The sequence below is a fragment of the Pseudopipra pipra genome, chromosome 5 (assembly GCF_036250125.1).
Source record: "Pseudopipra pipra isolate bDixPip1 chromosome 5, bDixPip1.hap1, whole genome shotgun sequence".
NCBI classification, from domain to species: domain Eukaryota; kingdom Metazoa; phylum Chordata; class Aves; order Passeriformes; family Pipridae; genus Pseudopipra; species Pseudopipra pipra.
The window spans coordinates 51020157-51043760 of NC_087553.1; the positions used below are offsets into that span (position 1 = coordinate 51020157).

Consider the following 23604-nt stretch of genomic DNA (forward strand, 5'->3'; position numbering starts at 1 on the left):
TAAGCTGTAAATCTCATTTGGTAGGACTTGAAATTAAAATGTTAGCCATTTTGAAAAAATGAACAAACTGTTGACCAAAATTATTCTTCTCCTTTCTATCTGCAGGAAGTCACCAAATCTGTGCAACCCCTTCTGCTGGGAAGAATAATAGCTTCCTATGATCCAGATAATTCTGATGAAAGATCCATAGCCTACTACCTGGGTATTGGCTTGTGCCTTCTCTTCCTTGTGAGAACACTACTTATACACCCTGCTATATTTGGTCTTCATCATATTGGAATGCAAATGAGGATAGCTATGTTTAGCTTGATTTATAAAAAGGTAATTGTTTCATTTACACTCTAAACCAAACCTCTGTTTATAGCCTGCATAACTTTTAGACTAGTTTGTTGAAAGATTGATAGCTTTGTTAAGGTAAACAAAGCACACAGAAGAATAATGTGGCTAACATCAGTTTCTGACAGCTCTCCATTTCCCAATCCAAAGAACTAAATACTCGTCTACAGCTGGTTTGGCTGAACTCAACCTCTATGTGAGTTCAGACTTGCTGGATATGTGGTGAGATGCCTTAATTGTTCTACCACTGTGCTCCTGTTATACATGTATATTGCAAAGGAAGAATAACAAGCTGGTGGCCAAAGAATATCTTCAAAAGAGAATTAGAGGTGAATATTTTCAGCAATAAATATAGCATTGAAGGGATTGAGTTTGAATGATACTGTGGGAGATCTCTATAGCATGAAGAATCAAGAGATACTGACGCATTACACAGTCACACATAAAAAGATTTAAAAAGGTATTTGGTTTTACCAATGCCAAAAGCAGCTAATTTAAACAAACATGTTAGTTGTTCTAGTATAAAGCTCACTGTGAAAGCATCTTCCAAAATATTTGTCAGGAGGGGCACGGCAGGAGATTTTTGAGGATGCACAACAGCACACAGCATGCATGCTTAATTAAAACTTGTATTTGCATATATATCTATATATATAAAATATTCAACAGAAAGCAAGGACTAAGTCAATAAATCAATATTTGTAAAGCAATTTAATGGCTATATTGAATTCAAGTGACATAAATAACAAGTTTAATGAGACTTTCTTCATAGCATAAACAGATAAGTGGGTTATTATTTATACTACTCTGCCGTTGTTTACCATTTTTATCTGTATTTATTCTGTTTTATGGGGATGAGTTAGATGACCACTTTTCTATTGTTTTGTTTTCTTTTACAGATCTTAAAACTGTCAAGCAGAGTTCTAGATAAAATAAGTACTGGACAATTGGTCAGTCTTCTTTCCAACAATCTGAACAAATTTGATGAGGTGCGTCATTAGTTAATTCACCTGGTGAACCATCAAATACAAATGCAATACTTCAAGCTATTCATGACAAATATTAAGGAAAGTAGGAGCATAAATGATGAACTGCAACAGAGTGCTCCCTGTTTTAAGGAAATGCATTGGCACGTGGTCATGGAAATGCTCATTCTGATACTTATGACATCCTTTATCTCCTATGCTAATTAGTAGAGGAAATCTAAAACCCGCTTATATCATAAAAACATGGTTGTTTTGCAGTCAGGTGAGAACCTGCCAGGAAACCTCCATGTTTACATTGGTTTCATAGAAGTCAGAACTTGCTGGTTCAACCCTTCCATCCTATTTCCTGTATGTTTTTACTAAAGTGATTCAGTCTATTCCTGCCATTGAACAAGCGATGAGGTTCAACTTCATGATGCTACTGTTACTGTCCTAAAAGTGCTTGTTGATGTAAGACTGTGTTAGGAGTTAGGAGTCATTCCCAACATATCTGTCTTAGTCAATACTTACAGAGTCTCCTGTAAAACTTCTCTTTTGTTAAAGACATAGAGATAAATTCCTGCTAATGCCTTTCAGAACTGGAAGCTCTATGAAATTCTATTCATAATGTGTGTTTAATTGGCCCATTGGAACTATAAAGTTTGCTTCCCATTAAAGACGCAAGGTCAGAGAGACTGTAGAGTCAAGGCTGGGACTGCAGGGTGTATTTACTTCAAGCAATGTATTCCTATGTAGAGCAATGTCAGCTAGCACTGAATAAGTTGAGACAAATGGTCTATCATTGCATCAGTGTAGCTGCACTAACACAGACCCCTGTGGAGTCTAACCACAGGACTCAGTCCAAAATCTGAATGTACAGGAATGTGACTGAAGTAGGCAGCAAACTGTATTGAATTAGTTGTGTTCACTCAACAGTCATCTCTTCACCAAAGTAATATTTGCCTTCTATATCAGATTAATGCACTCTCAGAAGATTCTTATGTGTGTTTTTCGCATCTTACAGTGGTTGAAAAAGCCAGCATTGATACCAAATTCTGTTTACTTTTACAAAGCTCTGATTTTTCCTTGTGCATATATGTAACAAAGAGACAATTGCACACTGAACTTTGCCTTAGAAAAATCAAAGTTTAGGTGCAGAATGTATATTTATTGCTCCTTTATAAACTTGTTTTACTACTGGTAATATTTGTACCATTCTTCACTACATTTTTCAAAGTGTCACTTTAATAGCTTCTTCTTTTTCATATGGTTTTCAGAACACATCTGTAACTCATATTATTATTATTTTCTGCTGTGGCCTTCCATAGGGTCTTGCTCTGGCTCATTTTGTATGGATTGCACCATTACAAGTGGCACTGCTGATGGGACTGCTCTGGGATATGTTAAAAGCTTCTGCATTTTCTGGACTGGCTTTTCTAGTTGTCCTGGCCTTATTCCAAGCCTGGCTGGGACAAATGATGATAAAATACAGGTGACAAGACTGTTTTAAAGTATTTCAATATATTTTCCTGGAATGAATTGGTTTTAAGAAGTTATACCACTTGATTAAAGGTCTCTGGTTATGACCTTAAGTAAGAGAGTGTTTTCTGTGTTGGGAAAGTTACAGACAAACCTTCATCTACTCAGCAGCAGGTGTCTAGACTTAACAAAATGAAAAGCAGTAAATAGTGTTGGAATTAAATTTAGAATTTTTACAATTAAAACTTGTTAGTGACTTGATTTATTCTTTTTAGAGTATGTATTTTTGCCTTTGTAAAGCAATTTCTGGATTTCTAATAGTTCTTTTTACATTATTCTTAATAATTCTGTTAAAGTAAACATTTTAAGCAGAGGCATGTATGGAAGGTGTTTTCATAAGATATAATGAGATACAAGCTAACTATACAGTATGAAAAAGAGGAAGACTGACCTTCTGCCTTTTTACTTTCTAGGAATAAGAGAGCAGGAAAGATCAATGAGAGACTTGTCATCACCTCAGAAATAATTGAAAATATACAGTCAGTTAAAGCCTATTGTTGGGAAGATGCAATGGAAAAAATGATTGAAAGCATTCGTGAGTAAGTGTTCTCATTTGTTAGTCAAATTTTTTTTGTGCTCAGAAAAAAACTTAGGTGGCTATGAACATCATCTGTGGTCTTGTTGGTGAAGAAGTAAAGCAACAACTATTAATTCTCCATAAACTAACCATGCATTCCCCCCACACGGCAGTTTGGGTTTTTTTCCCAATTTGTCATGCTTACTATGAAGGTGAGATTTTTCTTTTTTTTAATTTACTTCCTCATTTGTTATAGTGATATTTCAGTGGTTAGTTTGTGCGGGTAAAACAATTGTGGGATCTGTGTTTGTTTCTGGCCAACGCTATCGTCATCTTACAATAAAAAGCCCTTTTGTGATGGTTACTTAAGGCTTTACAGACATTCCTATTTTGTGGTGAAGGAAACAATATGAATCCTATATAGCCATTTTCTGAGAAATGCAATAAAGCTGGTTATAAAATTTGCATGCAATCTTTGAAAGGATTAGAGTAGGTTCACGTATTCATCCCGCACATTTGCATAAACATTTATTGTAAATGGCCTTGTATAATGCTTATCTCCTCAATTAATGTAAAGATTGAACTGAAACTACCAGACCTGCAGCAGAAAAGAGGTAAGGTACCAGCCTAGTTATCTAAGACCTGTGAGAAGGAAGTCTTTGTTACCAACAGGGTGTCCCGGGGGGAAGGGAGGAGGAGTGACGTATTGATTGATGGGTGACGCTGAATTAAGGCTGTCCCGTGTGTCCTGTGTGTTTGTTTAATCCTTTACAGAGAACTAAAATTCTGTGCCAGGTGTGTGATTGGGAAAATAAGAGAAATATAAGTGTCATATTATCATGTAAATAAAAGACATAAAATGATATTGTTACACAAACGCCTTCTTGTTCAGCTGCTTTCTGAAAGACAATCCAGGGAAAGTGAAGTGTTCTTTACCATCAGAATTTGTAATGATTTACTATAAACAATCAGAGAAAACTCAATCTGAATCCAGGCTATGAGTGCTAGCTTGAGGATGGAACTAGTTTAGGATTCCCCTGGTGTCACTGGTCACATGCATTGCTTTTAGGAAATCTGAGACCACATCACGTGAACAAATCCTGTAGAAATTATTTAAATAAATGGTCACAGAAACTGAGAAAAAGGACTGTTATTTTATGATTTATATTTTCTATAATAATTTATAGTGGATTTTGTAATGCTGGAATTCATTTTTATTGTATTATAAATGGATTTTTAAAAGACAAGAATGATAGCAATATTACAAGATCAGAGTACCTCTCCTATGAAGAAAGGTTGAGAGAATTGGGATTATTCAGCCTGGAGAGGAGAAGGTTCTGGAGAGACCTTATTGTGGCCTTTCAGTACCTGAAGGGGGCCTACAAGAAATCAGGAGAGGGATGTTTTACAAGGGTACGTAGTGCTAGTACAAGGGGGAATGGCTTTAAACTGAAGAAGGGTAGCTCAGATTTTGTTTAAGAACTGATTGGCTGACAAAATTTGGTAAGATGCTGGATGCATATGGAAGTATCATGCATGTGTGGTGGGGAGCTGCAAACTTCTGCACTGTATCCCAGTGGTTATAGCACTCACCCAGTGAATGGACACCTTGGGGTTTAGGTCCATCTCTAGTCCCAGATAATTGCTCTTGCAGGAGAACAATTGCTCTTTCACTGCAGCAGAGGTGCCTCTGTCCGTGCAAAGCTGAGCTGCAGGGTACCTGGGGGATGAGAAGTGAACAGCGTCAAAATGAAAGCATTCAACTGAAAGATTCAGCACTGTCAATTAGGGCTATCAACTCGGAAAATTAATTACATTCTCTGGATTATCGCTCTTTTTATTTAATAGCTTGCTGTAAGATGCATAGACATTGTGGAAGCAGCTAGAATGCAGCTGGAATCACCAGTTGCATTCCTGCACAGGAGTCAGTAAGCTACTCCATGGACTGAGCTTCTGTGGAGAAAGGAAAGTGGAAAGCAGACTCCTTGCCTTCCACCTCTTCAAACTGAGGTTAAGTGATACTGTAATTCTAAATCTAAATGACCAGATAAGTATGGCATGATGCTTCTGGGAGTGTATCTCATACCACAGCATTAGATGCTTAAGGTTGGTTGTGTCAGGAATTGTAGAGGCTTGTGGCTTATGCGGTATCTAAATCATGACATAGATTATAGTTATTTCATCTGACATCTCTGAACATTAATGCCAGAGTTTGGCTCTGATGATTTTTAGGCCCCAAAATAGTTTGGAGTCTTATTTTCGAACTACAGTGCTAGAAAATAAGAAGGATGAGTGAGCCTCTGAGTTAATTGTTATACCAACAGTTCCATTCAAAATATTTCTAAGAAGTAAACTGTGAAATCCTATGCTAATTACTTGTATTTGCTTTTTTAACAGAACTGAACTGAAGCTTACCCGAAAAGCTGCTTATATGAGATATTTCAACAGCTCAGCCTTCTTCTTTTCAGGCTTTTTTGTGGTGTTTTTAGCTGTGCTTCCGTATGCTGTGATTAAAGGAATTATTCTCCGAAAAATATTTACCACCATTTCCTTCTGCATTGTTCTTCGAATGACAGTGACCAGGCAGTTTCCAGGCTCTGTACAGACCTGGTATGACTCTATTGGAGCAATAAACAAAATACAGGTAGGGTACATAGACTAAAATCTTCCCAAGTACGTAAGCTAATTCTTCATATCATGTTATCTTCTCAGTTGATCAACAAAAGCACACAGCATTTATCCAAACTTTCTGAATATATGTTGCTTTGACTAAACACCATGAAATGTCATTATAAATCTTGATATTGTTAGGTGGTTCCCCAGGCAGCATAACCACAGGAGTCTCATGCTACCTGCTGCTTTTTTTTTTTTTTGAAGCAGTGACATTTAGTTAGTTATTCTCATTGCAGAACAAGGAACTTAATAAAATTATAAAATGATTTATGGTGCTTAAGAGATGTTTTTCCTTCAGAAAAGGGAATTCAAAATTAGTACGTTTTCTATAGCATGGCTTCCAGAGATCTTCTGTTTTTCTAGATATTAGTGGCAAGAACAGCGGGAGATTATGCATCTTATGCAAATGTATGTCTCATTCATTATGAGTAGTAAACATAATTAAGATACAAGTAAAATAATTATTACCCACCTTACCTACTGAGATCAATTGCTCATATACCAGCATGAGAGGCTTATCTGCAGAGTCAAATCAGGGTGAATTCTCATTAACTCTGTTTTATCTGCTGGTTTTGAATCACGCTTCAGAAAAAGAATTCTTAGTCTTTTTTCGTGTGAAATTTTAGGCTTTTCTTATTACATATTTATAGATTTCTTTTTTTTTGTAGAACATAGATTTTTTTATTTTTAGTGTGATAAAAATACCTAATACAGAAGTTAAAGATCTTAATCAGACATCTAACCTCAGCATAGAATAAGAAGCAGGTATTGGATTTCTATCTTTTTCAACTGGGCAGAAAATACAACAAATCTAGGCATAAACTTTTCTATTTGACATTCAGAAGGCTGCCTTGTTGGGTCCCAGTTTAGGCAGTCCTTGTATTCTCATATTCCTTAGGCATAAGTGGAGGTATCCTGTCTCTCCTGTTTCCTGTAAGAGTGTATCCAATGCCCTGTCAGAGAACTGGCAAGCCCAGTTGTCATACCATTGCCCTCACTTCACTGAATGCTTGTCTTTGGGGTTAGTAGCAAATGGGTGCTCCATAAATAATAATCTTTGTGGTAGGTTCAGTATAGTTCCCATAGACAGACTGGACAGAATCCCAGAACACTAAAGCCTTTTACAAGTCATAAGAAACATACAGACAAAATAATAAACCATTTATACATTTCTCTGATTTAATTTCCTCATTAGTTTAGAGTTTTGACTGGACCAGATATGTCCCCTGGGTTATTGCATTTTCCCTGTAGGTAGACCCATGTTTTCTAGACCGTGAAGTATTTCTGGATCAGTGTGCTTTCTCTGACTATCACTGCTTCAGGAACTCCACTGGATGACCCCACCGCCTTTGTTATGAAAGCCTAGCTATACTTTCCTTTTTTTTTTTTTTCATAAACCGTATGTGTTTTGCCTTCCAGTTTTTCAGTTCCTACCCTTTCAATCGTCTGCTTTTTCCCTTCTTCTTTTTCTACTTGGAAAATTTGCAAGTTTATTCTAGAGAACTGATTTTCCCACAATTCTGCTTAGTTTGTCCATTGTATTGCCCACATAGACCTATTTGCTTCCACGTAATTTAAAAAAGTCAATTTAAAGGAGGTAGTACCTATAGACTACTTAACCTTAATAAAATAAAGGAAGAGAGAGGTGGGCTTTCCTACATTAGCATAGGCTTACTCGTTTTTCTTAATACTATTCCAGAAGGTAACACAAGTGTCAGATTGCTCATTTCTGTTATTTGTAATTACGCTTCTTCAGTGCTGCACTTGCCAGGATCATTATCTGCCTTTTATTTTTGTTGGTAGAGAGATCATTCCAACGCTTTTAAACTCTTGCAGTTCTGGAATAGGAAGATAGCGGCATGTAGCTGCTTTGTTTAACTGTTTACTGAAGAGCAACCTTCCACATCTTACTCCAAAACCAAAGCTTTATTTGAAAAGGATTAAGGTCAGAGGGGTGATCCTGCCTGACACAAGTCTTGAAAGCAAAGCAAAGCAAATTCCAAGTTTTGATACCCTTTATAAATCAGAACCAAATACCTTTATGGCTATGTTTTCAGCAGCAATGAAAGAATTAGTAGTTTCAAAAACATTCCCTTCTGCATTCAGTAAATGTATAATTTATATTTAGACATCTCTCTAAAAACACTATAATGCAATAGCACCATCAGAAATATTAGCAAGAAATAAAGCAAGTATGTACTGGTTTGTGATACAACCTTGTCCTTTACAGTTTCCTCTCATCTGCTTTCATGGTGTTTCTAGGATTTCTTGCTGAAAAAAGAATATAAAGCTCTGGAGTATAATCTAACAACCACTGGGGTTGAACTGGACAAAGTAACAGCTTTCTGGGATGAGGTTGGTATTTTACCCAAACTATATTAAAACACGGAGTGTATTTTGTTTTTGTTAATATTTGCCATGGTGTGCTCTAAAAAGAGCAGCCTACAGTCATTCATTTTAACTAGTGTAGGCTCTCAGCAGGCATGGAATACGTGGCAAGTAATTATTGCATGATATCAAATTATCCACAGTTGAGAAACTTTGGAAGAGACCTTTTAATAAGTGTTAAGGTCTGTAATAAGCAGTTATTACTGATTTATGCCATCCTGAAAGCAGAATCAGGCTGTGGCATATATAAACATTGGAAAGCAGCTCTATAATAAGCAAATTTTGTTTGTGTCCACAAATTCAGGCAAAAGTCCAACGCATACATTAAAAAATGTATATTTAAGAATATAATGAATATTTCATTGACAAGCAAAGTAACATGAGAAAAGTAAGTTCATATGCTTTCATAAATCCATAGTATGGTATGCATGTCTGCATATGCATGATTTATTTATTTTTTATGTATATCAAATACATATCTGTGTATGTTGCAGGGAATTGGAGAGCTGTTTGTAAAAGCAAACCAGGAAAACAACAACAGCAAAGCTCCTAGCACCGACAGCAGCCTCTTCTTCAGTAATTTTCCACTTCATGCTTCTCCTGTTCTTCAGGATATAAATTTCAAGATTGAGAAGGGACAGTTATTAGCTGTTTCTGGATCTACTGGAGCAGGCAAGGTATTTCTATTTTTGCTGTTTTGACAAAAGTCATAATAATTATAAGGAATAATATTATGTTGTTATGTGTATTGTTACCTCTATTGCTACTGTATTCTTGCTATCCTGTGCTTGCTGTAGAAATGATGGCTGCAGGAAAAAGTATGGATAAACTGTAAGTTTCAATAAAATGGCCAATTTGAAATTTTAACTCTGTGGCCAATATGAGAGTTTGATGGATATTTTCTGTAATACAACAATACAGACTGTTTTCCCTTTGGAAGTAAAAGGAGATTTACAGGAGTAATGTAGACTGAAACTTAAAGTTAAGGCTTATGATGAGAATTTCCCAGCCTTTAGAAAAAAATGGAGACCATAGCATAGATATCCAGGTGACTCAGTGTGCTAGAAAGCAATTTTTTTTTTTGCCTTGCTGACATTTTAAGGAAAATTTGAACATAAGATGGTCAGTAATTTGACAAGCCTGACATGAATTAGCTAGGTATGTGCCCTGGACACGTGGTATAGCTGATCACTTATGCTCTGGTTCCTACAGTGCTTCACTCAGGCTTCCCAAGACCCATGCGAAAGCCCGGGAAGGTGCTGCTGAAACTGCTGGTTTTGTGAGAAAAGTTGTGATTTAGATTAATCATCATTTTACTACCCTAAAATGTTATTAATGCAATTAGTTTGCAGATAACACATCCAGTTAACCTCATTAATATAAAATGACTTGAACTGTGATACTCCTATTCACTTTGAACAGCAAGTAATTAGATGAGTCTTTCATCTTTACTGGGTTATTTGAGGAGATGTGAAAGTCAAACATTCATTATGGCAGCTTCTCCTGTTTAACAAATTATAGGTGGGAATATTCTGATTTCTTTTACTTGAAGTGATAAGGTCTTTGGTCTGTTGGAGTCAATGACAAAGGACCCATCAATTCCAATATGATCAAGGCTCAAGGCTTCTATATTATTTTTCAGTAGTGATCCCCATATGAAAAGAGCAAGGGACTCGGAACATGATATTGTCCTCAAGCTGATATGTTAAGGTGCATTTTATTGTGATACTTCTGAATTAACAGTTTGTCTATGGCTATTGCTAAAGCTGATGATTTTAATATAGAAATGTCAACTACAAAAGTGCTGAAGGACATATGTATATCTCCTTTATTCAGCTGTATAGGAAATTGAGGAAAATTCAGATTACACTGAGCAGTTTATGTGAGTACATACAACAAATTTGCACTTTCCAAGGCAATAAAAAAAAAAGGGTTATATCTAAAAAATTTACAAAAAATAAGGTTCACCGGCGCCCCCCCCCCCACACAAAAAAAGACTCTCCTTCCCTTACACCCTCTTAAGACTTCCGTCATGTTGGTTGAGGCTGTTATTATACATTCCAGGAGTTGTCAGGCCTGTGAAACAAACTGTTTTATCTGTTAAGATGTATTAAGCCTGACATCAGCTCTTAAATACTCTTTCAATATTAGATAGGGTTTGGTTTGGTTTTATTCAATTTGTGTTATATGGCACGAGATACAGTTGTTTAACATCCAGTGTACAAAACATACCAATCAGCTGCCCTTTGCAAGATTGGAAACTTACCATTTTGGAAAACTCAGATTCTGGTATAATGGAAAGAATCTCATGAGATTCCCCCAGTATATTGTTTAACTTGTCAAAGAATCTTGGCTTCACAGCATGAAACTGTTATTTAGGTAGTTTTTTTACATCTTTGGTGTTACGTCCCAGCTTTGTTGACTGTTTATTGGTGATAAGAACACCACTGCAGTGGCTCTGTAACAAATTTTTCCGTGTATTTCTCAATTCCATTCTTTGATCTAGTAGCCAGTGATGTGTGGCAAGGTTACTACAAGCTACTGATTAACTCTGAAATTATAACATGTCAGTATTGAAATTGCAATCAATTCTTTTATGAAGGGAAATATACTTAGGTCATACATTCACGTAGATGAGTTAAAAGTTACACAGGAAAATTCAGATCACACTGAGAAATTGTATACACTTACACAAAGAAATTGCATTTTTCAAGGCCATACAGATAAAATACCTGTGAACACTAGCAAAATTATAAACATGAATTATGTTGTACAAAGAACAAACAAAATAATCACTGATAATTTTAAAAAATCAAATAACATTCTTTATAAATGCTAGTATGTTGTTTGTATGTGTCTCACAGACTTTTACCTTAAAAAATTACTGAAGTTTCATTAAAATTACATACTATTGCAGCAGCATGCCTTTTTTACAAGGCATCTTACACAATTTTTATCGGTCATCACATTAAGTTTCTCTCATGTTAAGAGGCCTTTCAGAACCACTGAAAATCTCCACTAGTTGCAGTTTGCACTAGTTTAGTATTATAGGGGCACTCTTGACAAGACAATTGTGCCATTTAAGTGACTTAGCAGAGTGACTCTCACTGTTCAAAATTTCTTATTGTTGTACAGATCTCTGATATATTAATCAAGTGTTAATAATTTTTCAGACTTCTCTTCTGATGTTGATAATGGGAGAACTGGAGCCTTCACAGGGTAAAATTAAGCACAGTGGAAGGATATCTTTTTCACCTCAAGTCTCCTGGATCATGCCTGGAACAATAAAAGAAAACATAATTTTTGGTGTATCCTATGATGAATACCGGTACAAGAGTGTCATCAAAGCCTGCCAACTGGAAGAGGTCAGTCACCTAGGCCTTTTAAGACCTGCAACCACACCCAATGGAACCCCCCCTCCCCCCCCGAAAAGTCAGGGAATGGGGTTTTAAGTAAGTGAGGCATTTCTGAGATTTAAGGAACTCAGCCTGGCATCCCAATTTTGTGGAATTGCAAGTCAGCCTGTTGCCAGCTCCTTGGGAGAGATGCTGATGTTGACAGTTCTGGTAGTTTACACACCTGGAGCTAAGTAAGCTTGCTTAGATAGTATATGGTGTCTGCATTCTCAGCCTTCCTTGCTAGTTAAAAAACCTGAGTAAACATACTGATGTTAAAGAAATTATGTAAAAAGTATATTGTTACTACGCTTTTTTTTGGTCACGTTTCTTCCCCATAAAGAAGCTTTTCTTTACACTCCTGGAAATGAATCTGTTTCCCCCCTTTCTTTTGCCACTTCAGAAATGGTTCCAGGGATGACTGGAACTCTATGCTACAAACCTGAATTATTTAGAGGAAAATCTTGACTAAAGCTGTTTTTTTTCCTGTATGCACACTGAAAGTTCTCACACCGGAAATTATTGCGGGATCGATCCTTATGTGACATGTAGCCCACAATGAGTACAATTACTCATTACATGAAAATGTCCATCTGTGTGTTTGATGTTGACAGAGGGTAGTGTAGGAAAAGATATCTTTTCACACAGCAAGATACAAAAGGAACTAGCATTTTAGACCTTTGCACACTTACTGCTGAGCCTTAAGATCAGGCATTTTGCCTGTAATATACAAATAAAACCAGTAAATATTTAACTGTGCCGAATAGGATTTTTCTTTAGACCTCACAGTGAAACGTGTTTTCCCTTAGCACCAGTCAAGCAAGAAAACAATAGCCAGTCTGTTTAAGAATAAGGTGAGGTACTGCCTTTTTGTGTCAGACCAGGGTATAGTTAAGCTGTAAAGTAATATTTTCTTTTATGTTTCTGGCCATTTCAGCTTGTGTTTAGATTTTTGATTTGGTTTGCTGGAAATCTTCTTTGAAAGCTTCTGAAGACAGGAGAATTAACAAATTCTTTGTTAGGCTTTCTGCAGAGTGCTTCTTAACCCTGGTTGTAAAAGTTGTAGTCAATGCTAAAGCTCCAAGAAACAATTGGTTTCAGCAGTTCAAAACTGCCCTTACTCAAAAAGGCTTCCCACCCCAGGCCCTTCCTAGAGCAGCAGGTGGTTAGTGGTGGCTCAGTGTCTCAGTGCTGGTGGGACAGCTTGGTGTTTCAGTATTGGTGGGATGGCTCAGTGTCTCAGCAGACTGCAGCTCCTTTGTTCTCCAAACAGGCTCAATCAAGCCAGCTTTGATCAATGTTGGTGAAGCTCTGTGCAGTGATATGCTTCACCTCCTAGCAGGGCTCATTATTTGAGATCAAGTTTGATACTTATAAGAATATTTTCTTCTGGACTGAATAAATTGGGCTGGCCTGAAGTGAAGGCAGAATAGTCTGGAAGGAAGCCAAATGCTATTATTATGCTTTCTAGTCTCGTTAACTTTCATATATAAGTTACCAAGCAAGACTCAGTGTGGCACATTGAAAGATGGATTTCAAATATTAATTCCCTGTTTATTCGCCAGTGTGACCTTTTAGGAGTTTTTACAACAGTGATCAGTGCTTTACATTGGAGTTGTGCGTGTGTGTTCTTGTTCTTCAGAAAGGAGGGTTTTTGCCTAAGTGAGTTCACTTTTCCCCCTTCTCTGCAACTTTTGTAGGTAGTTATATAGTTTGCCTGAATGCAGGCCTGTTGCTGAGTCTAGTTCTTATGTGGACTCTTCAAGGAACCAAGGATCGGTGATAAAAGAGAGTTTATTTCCTTATTGCATGTATGTTCAAAGTCAATTAACATACAGCTCTTAACAGTGGCTAAGTGAGATTTATTTCCAAGCTCCATTCTCACCAAAACATTTTTGGAATACAAAGCTCTGTTCTTTAACCCAGTGGGCAAATAGATGTGTTATTAGTGCAAAAAGTAACATACCTATAAAATGCCTCTTTTGCTTTGTTATCTCCACCATCAGCCTATGGAGGAAGCATACTAAAGGTCTAGTCCAATTCCTAAATCTGATTCTTTTCCCCTATGTCTTCATTAGTGCATAAAATACTACAGGTTACTCTATGTGGGTCACATTGTATCTTCTACATAGGTTTGAGGCTTGCAGACGCACAGTGAGTAGCCTGTTCTTGTCTGCTGCAGAGCAGGATGCTGAAGCAAGGTGATGTCATGCAAGGTGCTCTGCACTTCGTTTTAGGTCTATGGAGATGTGCAAGTGATACTATGCAAGTGTAACTTAAGGAATTTGGGGTGCATAAGATTTTTCAGTGCTACATTTTTCTATGCAAGTGTAACTTAAGGAATTTGGGGTGCATAAGATTTTTCAGTGCTACATTTTTCTGCCTTTTTTTGGTTGGTACATAGTTAATTTACTAAGGACTTATCAATTACAGCCTCTTTAGAGTTGCTAAGTACTCAAGGTAAATTTATTTCAAAGTAATTATGAAAGATGGAAAGTGGAAGTAAATATGCCCCAGAGCTTTCCATATTTTTAAGTTCCAAAAATAGAACATTTCCTCTATTGGAAATCAGATCTTTATTCAGAGGTCAGAATGTGTTTTGTGTTAGATTTCTATTCTGTGAAGTCCTAAAGAATGGCAAATCTGGTTGTGTTAGCTATTACCTAGATCAAACCATTCCAGCACAGATCAATAGTCCTTACCATTTGTCCTTTTTTTCAAGGCTTTTTTGAAATTATTTACATGAGTTTGAGTTTGCAGGTATTATCTTAAAATTATTACCTTTTAAGTCTTACATTGGTGTGCTATGATGGAGAGAAGACAAGATGTAATTGGTGTGGATTCTGAGCGCATTTTCTAAAGACAGTCCTCATAGGCAAGTTAAAGGTACTCGCAAAGTAAGATAAGATGAATTGGTGCTTCCTCAGCAGCACTTTTGACAGAGAGGTTTACCCTTTTTATCAAGTACCTTTCATCACATTCATGAAAAAAATTGTGGCAAGAAAGTGTGAACTTTTGCCTAACACTTCAATTTAAGACACAAGTATATAGCCAAAGCCACTGAGAGATGGGAATTTCCTGAGTTTATATGTCTGTGGAAACTTGCCACTAAATTTGATGTAATTCTACAAGTGTGACTTCCCTAGAGGCTGTATTAATTGGAGGTTGTGTTAATGTAATGGCAGGAATAACGTGATATTTAGGTTGAAAAACTCAGTATTAATAGACAACTATATGCAGGGTATGTGATTTTTGTTCTGTTTTATTTAGCACTTGAAAAGTTAAAAAGTTGACACAGGAATCTTCATTTTTAAATGCTGTTAACACTGAACAAAATCATCCTGAGAGAAGACGTTCTTCCAGTCAAAACTACAGAAGCAGGCCCGTTATAGTTATTCTTGTTTAAAAACAAACAAGCATCATATCACTTTTGAGGGGGTCCAGTAATTCATAAGTTTTGAAGCCATACTTCCGTGACTCCCAGTTTTACCTTTTTGCTCTGTAAGACAGATATTTTTCCACCTAGTTAGTTCATTCGACCCTTCAGTAGTTACGGAAGAGGCCGTAAACACATAATGGGCAAACCACCTTTGAGAGATTACCACTCTTTAAGTAAACACATATTCTGATTTGAGAGCCACCAGCTGCTCATGACTGTAATGTTTAACGTGGCACGCAAATAGAGGAAGTGTTTCCACGTGAAATCGAATCATGTAATAGTAATGTAATAATGTATAATTGAATAATCGAATCATGTAATAATGAAATTTGTGGCCAGATTCTGTGGGGTTTTGAGCTGGTTTTACGAGGATTGCAGGAGATTCATTTTTATCTAAGAACTTAGGTTATGGAGAGATTAACTGTAGAAAGAGATAGTCAATATGCCAAGCCCATGTATTCCTGTGTGTTTAATGTCTCCTTGCAAAGTACGGCATCCATCCCTGGGTGACAAGTTCACTGCAATGTCAAGGATGCCCTAAAACAGAAACATATCTTTGCATCCCACTGTTCCAGCCCCTTTTATTTGTGCTGATTTGGGGTTGCATTTTGATTGGTTTGTTGGTTTTTGTTTTTTGGGTTTTTTTTTGGCAGATAACTAAATCAGTAGGAATTGAGAGTTATTATGTCAGTGAGTGAAATACTTCATGCCCTGATTTTGAGCCTCGTTTTCACTAGGGATATGGGCAGATTACAAAGTATGCGGAAGAGAGGAACAATAAAGAGTTCAAGTCTTGCCTGAAGTGCTTTGTAGGACGTACTTCTCTACAAGAGGATATTAAATGGTAGCTTGGTTATCTGTAGTGTAAATTATGTGAGAGTAAGTTGCTTAGCCTGTCTTCACAGCTGGGGAGAGCAACTGGTATGTCAAGGTGAAGTTCATCACATCCTAATGTAAACAGCTAAAAGAGCATAAATGCCTCTTTAAGGCAGAAAGTCCACATAATATGTCAAAACTCCCCCTACAACCATTGCATCTCAGACACGTGGGCCCAAAAGCTGGTTACCTTTGTACTTTTTCCACCTCACACTGATATGATCCCCCGGTATAAGCAGACTCCTCTAACTAAAATTCTTGTCTGTGGCCCAAAATCATGGGCAGGTCAGCTGTGAAGCTGCTGACATAGTGAGTTTTCTGTGTGAACTGGAAGTTAACAGGCTAGCACATTTCTTTTTTAGCAGTAGAACATCTTGATTAGGGAACAAACCAGCCTCAAACTCCCAAATGCACTGACTTCAAGATGTTTATGAGTGATCAAGTATATGTGTGTAACAGAGCCCCTCTGCAATGTTTGTGTTGATACCATTTAGTTAAAACTGGTTTCAGCCAAGACAACTCTCCCCACCCCTTTTGCTGTCTTAGGCACAGGGCTCTGGACTGATTACCTTGGATATTGTCCTATCTTCCACGTTGTCTTTCATGTCACTTCTGGAATTGTATTTAATTCTCTTACCCTGGGTTTAACCTAGCCACACACAGCATACTGACTACTTCATGTTTCAAAAATCTATTCCGTGGGAATATTTCACCATAGAGAAAGCAAGTTTTTCCAGCATTCGTGTGAGTTTTGGGTGAGCCTGACACTCTGTTCAAGGTCACAAACTCTTGCGAAAACAAAACTTACGCTTTTGGATCATGAATCCTTCATAAATGGTTCAGCTAAAGACTAACAAAAGCCTTGGCTTCAAGAATCATGGCCAGAGAGAAGAGAGTTCCCTAATTAAAAAAGTATTTAAAGAATCTGATTTGAAATACTTTAAAGAAATCTGTTTTTCTGGCTTCTGTTCCAGGAAAATGAGGATTCAAGTACGTACAAGCTAGTTACCTAAAAGCCAAGATATGAAAAATTACTGGAAATTCCTCATCTTTTAAAATTTCACAGAAATTTTCTGTAGTCTGAAACACAAGTCTTAATTTTAAAACTTTAAAAATTCAGATTTTGCGGTTTAGTTCATATCTGTCTTATTTCTAAGATAATTTATTTTCTGAAAATTGGGACAAAGGGAAAGTTATAGTTTCTGCAAAATGACATTTCAGATTCATTATCTAAAGATTTTTAGTAATCACTAAATCTAGAAGTCTGTTTCAGTTCCATTTCTACCTCATTAGTATATAAGAACTGAATGTGATTACTTGGAAGTACAGAAAGTAGGTAACAGTTAAATTTTCTCATATAACTAAAGAGCAAAATTATAGAATAGAGTGGAATGGTATTGCAACTTCTGCTTGAAATCCCTGGTGCTGCTTCTGCTTAACTTGTGTTCAGCTTTTTATACAGAAGGGCTTCAGTATTTTTCTTCAAATTTAGTGCAAACAGTCTGTGCTACATAACAAAAATGGCAAAGTGTACTCAGAGGCAGCTTCTCTAATACGCAGAGAAAAGAAGATGATGAAAAAGGAAGTACTTTGGTAGGTGAGAAGGAGGTAGCAATGAGAGTGGGGGATGTTTCTAGAAGCTGTTAAAGATAGGGAATGTTAATGGCAAGGAAGAAAAGAAAGGGGATAAAGATGGCAAAGAAACTGTGAATGTAGAAAAAGCAGAAGTGAAACAGGGGAAAGAGTGAAGATGAAATGGAGAGAGTCAGTACTACTGCTGTGTTCCACCAGTTTCATGACTGTTTTATGAGGAAAGACAGAAAAGAGATGATCGAAACTCACATAATTAAGGACAAATTTAAGGAAGAAAGAGAGGCCCCATAAGTAGAATACTTATGTTCTATCATTAGAACTGCTGGAGCTTGGATGTATCAAACAACTATTTGCTGAAAGGTGTGATTTTTAGAGACTATTTTCTGTCATGCTTTATTATCTTAATTGTTGCTAAGGATTTATCAAATGATTAATCTCTACAGAAAAACTTGGAGTGTGAAGTCCATGCTGAGGTTTTCTTTTGTAATAATGAGGCTGTATTTCCTATTCACCTTGAAGTTATGCTGGCTGTATTCTTCCATACCAAGCCCAAAGGTATTATGAGGCTCATCCCTTGCTGCTGAGGTAGATGAATATGGCATTTGCACTCTTAAAAATGTAAATAGCTATTAAAAAGGGTGCCTTCTCCTGGGGTGTGTAACTTGAGATTTTTTAACTCCTGATATTCGAAGCATCCACAAAAGTAATTAATGTCTTGGGAACTGTAGGGGTTTTAATCTCTGAATAATTGCCAACAGGTTTCTCAATTTAAGCACTTAGAAATAGATATGTTAAAGAAAATTCAGTGGCTGCTTCATTAATATGCTGGGCTTTGTGCTATTCAACATCATTACATTAGGTTTGTCCCTGGCTTGATTTCACTTCCTGCATAGAATGACAGCAAGGATGTATTTGGACCAGCCCTATGTACTTTTTTACAATAGGTCATGCATGTTCCAACAAATAGCATTGTGTGTCTATTGGACTTCATTACTCTGTTTACGCCTTTGAAAGAAATTACTAAATATTTTTTAATTATTGTAATTACAGCCTGAAAAGTTCTTTGTCTGTTCCATGCCATATATTATCCTGAGGTGAAGGGTAGAGGAGAGCAGAAGGGGAACTCATTAAAAGTCTGATTAAAATTCCATGTTGACACATCTGCAAAAAAATATATCTGATGAAATGCCACTACCATTTAAAACAATGGGAACCCTGGAATTTCAGTAGGGCTAAGATTTTACCCTGTTTGCAGGAGAAGACACACTGGGCCCAGTTCTTCACCTGGGTTTTTTTGGAAGAAGTAGGATCAGGAAGCAGCAGTACTGGTAGTACTGGGAAATAGCTGAGGTCAGCTTAGAGATCTAGATACTTAACCGTACAAATCCCTATGTTCAGACACAGATGAATAACTGGACTCCAACATACGTAATGAAACCTCAAGTGATCTGACCAGGTTGTCTCAAATGAATGGCAGAAAATATTTTATGTCAGAGTTTCAGATGTTCTCTCTAAATACTTCACGACTTACAGGAACGTGATTTTGTCACATTCAGAAAATCTTCCTTTAAAACTGTTGCTGGCACTGTTTTTCACACCCCTCTTTCTGCAAATACCTGAGCTGTTATGTTAGTACCAGGGATTTGCTTGTGTGACTCTCCTTTTACAAGAGGGAAATAACTAGTTAATATGAGAATCATTTAAAAATCATCTGCAATAGATTTTCCATACATAAGAGCATCTTGATTATAAGATCAGAATCCTCTAAGTCAGGAAGTAAATGCTATTATCAAGTTAAAGAGTTGGGAGAATCTCCCATTTCCTGACAGACCAGACAGTCAATTTCTAGCCCTTGAGTGACTGGACCCTTCGTCTGTCACTGTTCCAGGGCTGAACAGCATTGTTCACTCTGTTCCTGAGGTCAGGGCAATTTGCAGAGGAGGAAAAAGGAAACATTTTTCTGGAAGGATTATTTATTTATTTATTTATTTATTTAATTTATTCTGCAAAACCCTAAAGGCCTGGAATGCCAAAAGGCTGCCCAACAGAGAGTGATCAACCCTCAAAATCATAGCAAGAGTCATCAAAATTGGATTGTATCTGACTTTGTATAAAATATGAACTAGTAGAGAGCAGCTCAACTTAGAATCCCAGGTTGTATTGCCTTGTAAGTGCTTCATATGTCTTCCAGACTGTTTCCCAGAAGCTGTAGGATTTCTGTGGGTGATGCAGAGTGCTTGCAGACAACTGAGTTCCTGCATGCCTTTGGCTGCCTGGGAGAAGAGACCCCAAAACAGGCTACCTCTTCCAGAGCACTGCCTAAAGCTTGCTCTCAAAAGCTCAGTTTCTGAGAGATATTGCATGCCACCTTTTTCCCCCAGAAGCTGCACTGAAAGGAAATATGTGTAAAGCATGAGAACACTAAAACTGATTTTGTCTGTAATTGGATGCCTCGGTCAGCTTCCTTGGCTGTGGGGTATCCCTGCCTTGGGAGCAGGAGGGTGTGCACAGGCAGCAAGAGCGGCAGTATGGTGCCGCTGAGCAGTGAACACAGGCACTGGAAGTTTCTGGGAGAGTCAGGGCTTCCTGCTATACAGTGATCATGGTATCACTGTGTTGGCTTAAGGATGTAGGTCAGGTAAGCTTGAGGGCAGAATTAATATTTTTTGTTAGAGCAACTGTAAAAATAGAAAAGCTAGACAGGCTTTAGGCACACAAGCCATTCTCGTTGTCTCCACTTCCATGAATTTTTGTGGTTTGCATGAATCATCACTTTTGATGCTAAATACTCCTCTCAAGAAGATTTCCAGCCACCTCTACCAGTTGGGCACAAAAATGTCCTTTTCTCCTTTCTCTGTCTCATATGAGAGTGAAATGGTATTTTCTGTTTTTATCAATGGCTAAAGGTTCATTTTTAACGTAGTCATGAGTTATAAGTAACTTACAGCCCAAACAGTGGGACTTGGTTCCAAAACCTTTTGCAAACCTTGAGCATTCCTGGCTGGGAATTTAGTGCAAGCCTTTTTTAATCAATCTGCCTGAAGTATAGATTTCTCTGAGTTTTAAAGAGCTCAGATTTAGAGTTTGCTTCTTGCTCTCCCTAGCTGCAGCAACAAGTGCATTTATCATTGTTGTTTGACAGAAAACTTAAACAGTTAATGTCTTGGATTGACATTATATGAAGTTACATTCCTTGCTTTTATGGAGATTAACTATTCAGACAAATATTTGTTCTTGAGATCTTGGAGCTCGTGATTGCTTTCTGCAACAGAATGATATGCTTTCTCTTATCACCATTTTTGATTACATAAACAAATGAAATAGATAAACCTCCGTGGGACTTTTTTTTTTTTTACAACAACTTCTAACCTGTTGGTACACCGTTGTACACTGTACTTCCATCCAGTCTGTAGCTTGGTTTCTTGGATATAGAAAATATGTCTGACTCTTAAAAAAATTGTTAACAGGATATTTCCAAGTTCCCAGACAAAGATTATACACTGCTGGGTGAAGGTGGAATCATTCTGAGTGGAGGCCAGCGAGCACGAATCTCACTAGCAAGGTGAGTATTTTGCTCTTTAACTAATGTTCTGTTTCATGTATATGGAATATATTATGACTAAGCATTTAAATACATATGGAGTAAGTCCTTCTAAATAAACATCCTCCAGGTATATCATAAACTTGATTTTACTATCAGAAATCTGAGTTTTGCTATGCAATTTTGTTTGTGATACACGTGCGTAATAATTTACTGAATTCTGAAAGCTGAATGTCAGACATATGCTGTGGCTTAGCATAAGGTGAATCTTTTCTTCCCTGATGCAAGGTACCTTTGGAAATTCAGACCTTTAACTGTAGCTTCCTATGTACTGAAGAAACCCACAGAAAGATACAAATAAATATTCCAGGATCTTTCGCTGCTATGACACTTCTTCAAGGCAGTTTATATATTGATTAATGACATAATCCCTGTCTTCAGGTGAAAAAATGAAAAAAAAAAAAAGCTGTGTTTCATAATGCTTCTGGCAGTTTTTCAGTTGTAAAAAGAAAAAGTGGAAAGCAGTGGCTAGTCAGTACCTATGAATAACGGCCTTGTCTGTTTGACCTTCCAATGTTATTAAGTAATTCTGAAGGTCTACAGAACAATAACATAGGTGTTTGTCTTATAAATTAGCTATGTGTTTCAGCAGAATCACTTAGCTATCATCAGAAATCCAGTAATGACAGCTCTGATGGCCCCATTTATTTCTGTGCCAAGTGCAAACTGTGTGGGTTCCCATGCTCAGAAACACTGAGTAGAAGTAAAATCACATTACAGTGATCTGCACTGGCATCCCATGAAAGATGTGCATGTCTGTGTGAGGCTAAAAGATGAATTCATTGAAATAGAGAATCTTTCAGTGTGGATCTTTCTAGCAGATTTGTGAGAGGGAAGAGGCATATAGATGGTTCTGGTTTATGCAGTAAGAGCAGAGATGAGGGGAGGAACAGACAAAACTTTCAAAACAAAAAGCCCCAAGCCAACAAACATAGCTAGATTTTCATCCAAAATGCAAAATTTACGTGAACTATTTCCTAGATGCTATGAATAATCATGTCTGTCACTTTTCAGACAGTCACAGCTCATTTCCTGGAGGGTTATAGAACTTACGTATTTATTGTCAGCTGTGTAATTGTTATTTTTCAGAACAATTAAATATCATAAAGACAGTGACCGTCTTACATTTTGTTTGGGCTCCAGTCCAAGCTCAGCATGCTTCAAGATATGCAGGTATTGAGGTGTAGGTTGCAGATGAGGCTCTGAAAAGCTGGAGGAGAAAATTTAGGATTACTGCTCTGGGTTGTACCCATCTGCACTGGTGATAAACTTGGACATTATTTTCTTGGACTGGCTGCATACATGTATCAGGTGTACTCTGTGCAAGGTCATGTGAAATGAGAATCCCTGCTGGGAGTGACACCAACCGGCCGTCATGAGAAGCAGGTGAAGAGTACACGAGTCCGTCTTTCTAACAGAGCACTGTCCGAGCCTGTAGCCACAACCAGAGGAAAGAAAGGACCAAGGGAAAAGAACAGTGCATGCCCTGGGTTTGAACTAGCTTGCTGGCCTGGTACCTTAAAGCCGGTTATTTATAGCTACCAAGTCTAACACATAAATTATAGCAATAATTTGAGTGCTACCATCATTCCATGAAAAATCCTGCAAACTTCTTGCTGATAAAAGCACCCTGAACAATATGAACTTTTTGTTGTTATTCAGCCATACATCATAATGTATGGTCAGTGAAATCCATTTTAACAGAGAACTTTTCAATAAAGTTCCTTGGTTTATTAACACAATAAGCTATTATTGAGGGCCTTTTCTGCTGGTGGTTGGATATTTTCACATTAACATACTTTAAAAAATACCAAAATGCAGCTGTCCAGATTTCTTTACTAATTATACACTGATTGATACCATATCATGATTTTCGTTCTCACAGAGGATGGCAGGAGTTCTTTCTGAACTTCTATTGAAATTGTTTTTTTAAAAAAAACCCTCTTAACCAAAGGTTTAGGGTCTCAGTGAGCCATGTCCAGGTATATACAGCTTAAAGTCTTAATGCTATCAATAGTTTTTAATTTCTGCAACTCAAAATATTGTACATTTATATATATTTATTTTAGATATAATTTTATATAATTTTTGCACTTTATATAGTATTTGGAAGATCATGCCTCACTAATACCCTTGTCTTTGCTCACCAGTTATTTTGAAGTACTTTTAAAACGAAGTGCTGAGACCTAAGTCTTTTTACATGCTTATTTACATGTATGTAATATTCCCTCAGCCACCAGTAGATGTTACAGATCCTATTTAAATGACCACTGTACACCGAT

At 37.1% G+C, this 23604-nt stretch overlaps 1 protein-coding gene across 2 annotated transcripts in view; it reads left to right on the top strand.

The window, feature by feature from the left end:
- The window catches only part of CFTR (CF transmembrane conductance regulator), an 85641-nt gene that overhangs the window by 19199 nt on the left and 42838 nt on the right, over positions 1-23604 (top strand). For both annotated transcript variants that reach the window (XM_064656039.1, XM_064656038.1), the window contains exons 4-12: positions 106-321; positions 1236-1325; positions 2630-2793; positions 3254-3379; positions 5755-6001; positions 8293-8385; positions 8913-9095; positions 11592-11783; positions 21189-21283. In XM_064656039.1, coding sequence (XP_064512109.1) covers positions 106-321; positions 1236-1325; positions 2630-2793; positions 3254-3379; positions 5755-6001; positions 8293-8385; positions 8913-9095; positions 11592-11783; positions 21189-21283 — 1406 coding nt within the window. The remainder of the gene's footprint in view (positions 1-105; positions 322-1235; positions 1326-2629; positions 2794-3253; positions 3380-5754; positions 6002-8292; positions 8386-8912; positions 9096-11591; positions 11784-21188; positions 21284-23604) is intronic.